Source organism: Caloenas nicobarica, chromosome 16 (assembly GCF_036013445.1).
Source record: "Caloenas nicobarica isolate bCalNic1 chromosome 16, bCalNic1.hap1, whole genome shotgun sequence".
Taxonomy (NCBI): domain Eukaryota; kingdom Metazoa; phylum Chordata; class Aves; order Columbiformes; family Columbidae; genus Caloenas; species Caloenas nicobarica.
Genome location: NC_088260.1, coordinates 2,250,759 through 2,259,410, shown reverse-complemented (window position 1 = coordinate 2,259,410; position 8,652 = coordinate 2,250,759). Strand labels below are relative to the sequence as shown.

General features: G+C 44.2%; 1 protein-coding gene across 1 annotated transcript; it reads left to right on the top strand.

Moving 5' to 3' along the window:
- Positions 1-6,490: 6,490 nt before the first annotated feature.
- Positions 6,491-8,356, top strand: FZD10 (frizzled class receptor 10). Its single transcript, XM_065646363.1, has one exon. The coding sequence runs from the start codon at positions 6,491-6,493 to the stop codon at positions 8,246-8,248; it is 1,758 nt and encodes a 585-aa protein (XP_065502435.1). The 3' UTR covers positions 8,249-8,356.
- The last annotated feature ends 296 nt before the right edge of the window (positions 8,357-8,652 follow it).

Here is an 8,652-nt window from a genome sequence, read left to right as displayed (position 1 = left end):
AAGAAAACCAGCCTAGTATTAGGAAAGTAAACGTCTCCTACCCGTCTTCTGAAAAATGCATTGAAAAGCTTTATTCAGAACTTCAGAAAAGGGTGTTAGTGTGGCTGCCACCACCTTTACTGTGAAGTGCAATACAATATAACATGTGGTGCTATAAAAGAACTCTGTTGGATAAAAAGGCCTGAGAGATCTTTACCATTTACTTAATGAACATATGAGAATCCCGGTATCCTGTGCAGCGGGCAAAGGAGCTGGCTGGGGCCTCGGTGGTGTGAAAGTGAAGTGTCAAAGACAAGGACAAAGGGAGGACATGGCAGAAGCTTCTGCGTGTCAGCTGTTGTATTGTAGCGCTCTCGGGGGCTGCAGCTGGGCCAGAACGGCCCTTGCGTTAGGTTATAAATCACTTTCCAGCTCTCGCCCAGTATGCTTTTGTCCTTCCTCTGAGGATTACTAGGATTAATTTGACATTTAGGTAGGCAGATAAAACTGGGTCAAGGACTGTTACATGTTGAAATTCATACTATTCTTAAATCATGCATATAAAACTTACCTTAAGACAACAGGATAAGTTAGAGATGGTGAAAAGACATCAGGGTTCACATAGGGAGGTCTGGAATTTTAGCCTACCTCCCAAACTAGAAAATCATCTTAAATGCATTAAATAGATTGCTAACACAAGCTTACCACTACATTAGTTTTCCCTATGTGACAGTTTAGACAGTGTGGAAAAAAACTCTAAAATTGTTCATTTCTTCTTGTACGGGACAAACATATAGGCATGATGAAGTGAGGCACTGCAAAAGTATAATTCATCTTCTGAAGTGGAAAAGCCCATGGAAATAATACCAGTATAATGAATGGGTTTGAAAGATAGAGGATAAAGAGAACCGAGTTGTCTCTTGCATCGTACCCAGGTGATGTACGTTGTATAAAATAGTGCCCAGAAGTTTCGGTTCCTCGGAACTGGTTCATGTGCCGGCAGCGTCTGATGGATCCACCGCAGCAAGAACCATCGAGAGCCAGCCGGGCTCTCGCTGCTCCTGGCCCTGGCAGCTCGCTGTGTTTGGGAAGAGGTGCGCGCTCGTACCTGAGGGACAGAGCTGTTCAAAGATTGCTTTTATCTTGAAAAGTAAAAGGGGAGAAGTTACAGATGGAAAATAAGGGAGGAAGTGACTAGGAGACAACTAATTAATCCTCGCTATCATGTGCGGCTTTCACTGTGTTTATGGCTTTATGAGTCTAGATTGGGCTGCAAGATAAGCAAATAGTGCATGCAAAAAGAATGATGAATGAAGTTTATCGAACGGTGTATATAAGAAAAGAAAATCTGTGTGCATTTTCTTTTTCACTAGGCCTGTCCTTGTTTTTACTCTCTATAGAGATTTCTGTTGTGGGCTGTGCCTTAAGCTGATAATATCCCTGTAATATTAGAGTATAAACTAAAAGGATATTCTCCTACCTTTATGTAATTTTAGAATTATTTGGTTTATTTCTGACCCAGAATCTTTTTTATTTTATTTTGGCTTTAATTTTGTTTGTTGCTTCTGTTCCTAAGAGGAGAAAAATACTGTATCTTTAAATTAGGAGTAGCTGAATAATGAATCTTGGGCAGTGAAAAGGCTAATGTGCTGTGGAAGAGAAGGAGTTTAATCTAATTTAGTTGGAGGGTGTCTGTCTGTGGTGTTGTTTTCTGGACTGTGGGAATAGAGGAGGGAAGCTGCCCCAGTGAATGGTTCCTCCTGAGCCAGAAGCAGTGGGGAGTCCCTTAGATGCCACTGATGCGAAGCCAGGCCATGAAAAGGGGATTAAAGAAATGTTCTGATTTGCAATTCACACTAATGCACCCCGTCGAACCTTTGGTAATATTTCAAACCACATTTCAAGGGAAGTGCCCTTAAAATAGCCAGCTAAATTGTATTAGAGCAATACTATACAACCCACTCATCCATTTATGATTTGTTTTTGTTTTTAATTCTTTTAGCTGTTGGTGGTGGTGGCTTTCTAAGGTAGTTAAAACTTTTGTGCATTGTGAGTATTCGCACTTGCATGGGAATATTTCTCCGTGTGTCTGGCCTATTAGGCAGACATGTTTATTTAAATATTGGAGAAAAACTGCTACAGAGATTCTGTGGCTAGGAAAAACAAAAAAGCCTGTTTGGTTTAAAAAGTAAACATTTTCCTGCATGCCATTTAATTTCACATCTCGTGGAAATTCAGTAAGAAAGGCAGGCTTATAAAATTGCTGAAATAGTTATCAGCTTTCTTTTTTTGTGTGTGATCTTTCTCTTTTACAGTTGCTACCTTCTGTATGGCTAACTTTTGGGTTTTTTTAATACGTATGTTGGAATTTGTTACAAGAACGAAACACGTATCAGATGTAAGCAGTTAAAAAGTGCCTGAATGAATGAATACGAATATAGATGAGGAGAGCATTATCAAATGGGACTAACATAAACTGATCTCTGGGTTTCGTGTAATAAACAGCTGGCCGAAAATATTAAACCTGAAAAACACTTATAGCTACAGACCTCTTAAGCATAGGATTTCGGTGCCAGTTCATGTTCTGTCATAACATACTGTTAATCATAAGTAATTTAGACTATTTTACTAAAAATCTGTAATGTATTAATTAACTCTTCAACTCCCCAAGCCTCCCATTTCATTTCTATTTACTGCTGAAGTGTCAGAACATTTTATCTCAAATGGATTATTTGGGTTTTCTTTAATCCCATTTCAGAAAACCTTGCCTAGCACTGTAATTTCCATTGACTCTAACATGTAGAGAATAGACGCAACTTTGATTTTCACCATTACCCATATCAAAGTATTTTATTACACTGTCACTGCAGTAGATTACACAGCATTAAACTTTGCCACTGCAGGGATGAGGGGCGGTGGTGCCTTTTTTCTTGTCTTGTTTATGGTTTGCTTTACCTACAAAATATTTAGTTATGGTTTGAATTATGACAAGCCTTAATAAATATTCAGGTTTTTTAATCTCTTGCTTACGGGACAGAAGAAGAGCTGGACTTTAAGATACAGATGATTCCTCTGCACATTTTTGGGAGGTGGGGAGATGGATAGCTAGAGGGAGAAATGCATCTTTCCTGTGAGTTGGCATATTATTTGAAATCATGTTTAATTATAAAGTTTCATTAAAAATCTTTTGCTTAAAATTTTAGAAGCCTAATAAGATTTCCATTAATTTAAACATATCACTATTCCCACAACGGCCCAAATGCTTTCTTTTTCCTCTTTCATCCATGGTTAAATATGTAAATAAAATGTCTAAAGTCATTCTTCAAAGAAGACAAAAGAAAAAAGAGCTGAGGGAAAAGACAGCCATAAAATTCCTCCCAATTCTCCATAACATTTGCCAGAGGGGGGCCAACTCCTCGCCAGGGCCGAGCAGCAGGGGTGCCTGGCTGCTCCATACAATCACACAGCTCAAATCCCACACACAGGAGAGAAAAAAAAATAAAATAAAATATCTTTTCAGCTGGAGCCATCAAAAGGCTCTTTTCATTTATTAGTTACAGAGGTATCTTCCAGTTGCTGATTTCTCAGTGCTCTCATTTTTCTGTAATAATGTTCTATTTGTTAGTTTCAGTGGCTCGAGCTCGTTGAATGGGAGATACCCCTAGATAGCTCTTTAAAAATAGAGAAAGTAAAATAAATGATCTAAAGTAGGATGCATTGGCTAAAATAATGGCTAGAAAAACAAGGCTAATTTAAACTGCCACATAAAAGATCAATTAAGAGAGACATGACTGCAAAGGTTGGGAGTTCTCCCCCTTTTTTTCCTCACTTTCATTTGTATTTCTTTTGCCTCTTAAGAGAAAAAGGTTGCCATCAGTGCTATAGAAGAAAACAGGCCATGTTTTACTTCATGTATTTTTTCTAGATTAATGCGAATGGTGATATAATATGCTTTTCAAGAATACTTGTTAAAAAAACCCAAACAACTCCCCAGCAATCAGGTTGAACAGAACAAATATTGAATATGTTCATCTTACACATTATTTAAATTCTAGTTTTTATTATTTAAATTCTGCTTTTAAAAGTAGAATTCACTTGTCTGTTGTAAAAGCTTTCCCCACCCTTCCCTACCACCCCCAGCTGGGCTCTCCAGAAGAGGAGCCAGGACGCACACAAACACTAAGAAAACAGGCTTACAGTAACGAAGAATGGAAATGCCCCAGCACACACTCTCCCTCACACACATACGTACACACAGACACACTAAAATAAATAAGGCTTTTTTTTTGTTTAAAACACATAACACTGCCTGCTTTTGTAACATTCCCTAAGGAATCTCAAAGTTCCCAAGGAGAGGCCCTGAGACCAATACTTTATAAGTATAATCTCCTTGATCTGCTGAAAAGCCACAAAAAGGACTACTGTTTTAAAATGTTTTTATGGTGGCTTTTACTTCTAGGCAAAAACTACGCACATCTTCAGGGTTTTCCAAGACAAACATTAGCCCTGGTTTGCTGTCCTTGCTTGGATCCATTTCACCCTTATCACAATTGAGGAAGCCAACGGTTTCCTTTCTGGAGCCCGGTGGGGTATTAACTCTGACCCTGCGGGATTTGGGAGTTTCCAGGAGAATCCGTGTTCATTTTGATAAGAAACAAGGACTGATGGAGAGGAGCCCGGTTTGTGTGGGCGAGCATGAATGGAGAGAAAGCGAGATTTGCCTTCTTCGTTAATATGTTCACTAAAACTAAGCTCAAAGGAGGGGAAAAAGAAAAAAATGTAATCTTTTGACCTCTGATCACAGCGCTCCTTTTTGGTCTGTAAAATTGTGAATTATAGTTTGGCTTCAGATTTAACTTCTTCCTTCTAGCTCTGATAGACCAATAAGCAGAATAAATCTCAGAGTTTAACTTAAAAAGTAAACGCAACTCACTTTAGAATGATCCCCACCTCCAAAATCTGTAAGTATTTTTTCTATAGTGGATGAAGTAACTTTCCCCAGGGTATGCCTCTAGACCTCTTAGGGTTTCTTATTTAAGAAAAAAACCCAAAAAGGCAAGCTACTTTTCGAGTGATGCCATTCCGTGATTAAAACCATAATCAGGTACTTTCTCAGCGATCCTGCCTGTCCTGTTCATTTAGGAATTCCAGACAAAGCACGACATTTGAAAACAGCTGAGATTCCAGGCTGAAAGCAACCATATTTTATGACCCTGGCAGCGAAGAGTTTATAGCACTGGCCATAAAATGCATCCTCCTCCTCCTCCTCCCCCCCCATCCTCCCTGCCAAACCTTTACACCGCCCCCCCCCGAAAGGCAGCGAGGAGGCGGCACCTTCACCCTTGGCCGGGAGCCCCCGCTCGCTCGCCGGGCTCCCACCTGAGCTGACGCCTTCCAGAGAAAAGGTCTCGTTAAACTTTCAAGGGAGGGCAACGGGAGGGAAAGGAGAAAGGAAGAGAAGCCAGAAGGAGAGAGAAACAAATGGGGCTTTTTCTAATCTGTGCCGATCAAGGAAAACCTGTAGGGGTCCTTAAGGAGGTTTCAAGGCGTTCCGAGTGATTGGAAAGTAATCACCGTGTCAGCTTCACCTTTCTCATGCAAAGTGGATGTCGTATGCAAGGCGGATCCTGCACAGTTTTGGTGTTGTTTTTTTTTTTTTTGAATTTCCATTTCATCCTTGGACTCAACCGCCCCCTAAAAACCCCAGCTGCTCCGGCCCCAGGAGTTTCTGCTAATGCGGGGGGAGCGGAGCGGGCACAGACAGCCCGCAGGAGCCGGCCTATTGCAAACCCGGACCAGAGGGCGGCGAGAAGGGCTGGGGGGGATTTTTCGGGCCCCCCTCTTCAATGGCTTAGATATTTCCTCCTCCTCCTCCTCCTTTATTCTACACTCGGGTAAACCAATCCCCACCTCTCGGCGAGAAAGTACGGAGCTGTGACCCGTTCTAAGAAGAGGAAAATCCCCGGAGGAACCCGCTGCACCACAAATCCGCCCGGAACATGTGCAAGTTGCAGCAGTGATCGCTCGGGGCTGCCCAGACCCCAGCTATTCCGGCATCGCTCTGCCTGCGCTGCGAGGAAGCAGCAGCGGCGGGGAGGAGGAAGAGGAGGAGGAAGGGTGGTGGAAGGACGGGTCGCGAAAGTGGAAGACCCGGCGAAAAGAAAGTTGCCGGGCTCCCCGCAGTAAGTTTTGCGCATCTGTGGATTGGGGGTGCTTCATCTCCTCCCGGTGCTTTGCGAAGTTGCCCGCCCGCCTCCCTGCGCTGCCGGCGGGGCCGATGCGGAGCTGCGCGGGGCGCTGCGCGGGGCGCTGAGCGGGGCGGGCGATGCTGCCCCGTGTGCCGCCGCCCCCCGCCGCCCAGCTCCCCCGCCGAGGTCGGGGGCGATGCCGGCCCCCGCAGGAGCCGCGCAGCCGCTGAGCTGAACCGCCCCCCTGCCGCGCTCCCCTCCCCGCACGGCGCCGGGCACCTGCGGGACGGCCCCGCGCTCCGGGCCCACGCGTGGCCGCCGCAATGGGGCCAGCGACCGGGAACGTGGTGCGGACTCTGGTGGTGCTCTGCTGGCTGAGCTGCTGCTGCAGCGGGATCAGCTCCATGGACATTGACCGCCCCGGCGACGGGAGGTGCCAGCCGATAGAAATCCCCATGTGCAAGGATATAGGGTACAACATGACGAGGATGCCTAACCTGATGGGACACGAAAACCAACGGGAAGCTGCCATTCAGCTGCACGAGTTTGCCCCCTTGGTGGAGTACGGTTGCCACAGCCATCTGAAATTTTTCCTCTGTTCCCTCTACGCCCCTATGTGCACCGAGCAGGTTTCTACCCCAATCCCTGCCTGCAGGGTTATGTGCGAGCAGGCGAGGCTGAAATGCTCTCCTATTATGGAGCAGTTCAATTTTAAATGGCCAGACTCCTTAGACTGCAGCAAACTGCCCAACAAGAATGACCCCAATTACCTGTGCATGGAAGCCCCCAACAACGGATCGGACGAGCCGCCCAGGGGATCCAGCATGCTGCCGCCCATGTTCCGGCCACAGCGGCCCAGCAGTGGCCACGATCTGCAGCAGCACAAGGACAGCCTGAGCAGAACCTCCTGTGACAATCCCGGCAAGTTCCACCATGTGGAAAAGAGCGCTTCCTGCGCGCCGCTCTGCACGCCGGGGGTTGATGTTTACTGGAGCAAGGATGACAAACAATTTGCTGTCGTTTGGATTGCCATCTGGTCCATCCTGTGCTTCTTCTCCAGTGCTTTTACTGTACTCACTTTTCTGATAGATCCTCAGCGTTTCAAGTACCCCGAGAGGCCCATTATCTTCCTCTCCATGTGCTACTGCGTCTACTCGGTGGGGTACATTATTCGCCTCTTTTCAGGTGCTGAAAGCATTGCCTGTGACAGGGACAGCGGCCAACTCTATGTCATCCAGGAGGGACTGGAGAGCACTGGCTGCACCATTGTGTTCCTGGTTCTGTATTACTTTGGTATGGCAAGTTCCTTGTGGTGGGTAATCTTGACTTTAACTTGGTTTTTAGCAGCCGGGAAAAAATGGGGGCATGAAGCAATTGAAGCAAACAGTAGCTACTTTCATTTAGCAGCGTGGGCCATTCCGGCGGTGAAGACCATAATGATCCTAGTGATGAGGAGGGTGGCTGGAGATGAGCTGACAGGGTTGTGCTATGTTGGCAGCATGGATGTGAATGCCTTGACGGGGTTCGTACTCATTCCTTTGGCTTGTTATCTAATCATTGGCACTTCTTTTATTCTTTCTGGTTTTGTGGCCCTTTTTCATATCAGGAGGGTGATGAAAACCGGTGGAGAAAATACTGACAAGCTGGAGAAACTTATGGTCAGGATTGGTGTCTTCTCAGTCTTGTATACAGTGCCTGCAACTTGTGTGATAGCTTGCTATTTTTATGAAAGACTTAATATGGATTATTGGAAAATTGTGGCGACTCAACAGAAATGCAAGATGAACAATCAGACTAAAAATTTAGACTGCATGATGAATACCTCTATTCCAGCAGTAGAAATTTTTATGGTCAAAATTTTTATGTTATTAGTCGTGGGCATTACTAGTGGTATGTGGATCTGGACTTCCAAGACTCTTCAGTCCTGGCAAAATGTTTGTAGTCGAAGACTAAAGAAGAGAAGTAGGAGAAAACCTGCAAGTGTTATTACAAGTAGCGGAATCTACAAAAAGCCTCAACATCCACAGAAAACTCACCTTGCAAAATATGAATCGACGTTACAACCACCCACTTGCGTGTGATCAGGTTTTAGAAAAGACTAGATCTCACCTTACACGCTTACAAATGTCCACAGTAGCAGTCAGAAATTCAGAATTAAATGGTGCTTTTTCTGTCAGTTTAATATCTCAAGGCAAAAAATGTATCATGCTGAATTTGGGACCTGGTGAAAAACTGAAGGTAAATGTACTTATGGAAAGGTTTGCAGTGAAAGGAATATCGTGAATTAAAACAGTCCCTTCTGTTACTAATTTGTAGTTAAGTACTTCACCCAGCCCTCGGATTATTTTATATATATTTTTCCTTTTTTTAAACCACCCTATTTAACTTTTTCATGTAGCTGAGCTGGATTTCCTACAGATTTCTGAGTAACAAGGTATAGTCAAGTTTTATGGAGCAATGATTTTTATTTTAAAAGTGCCCAAGT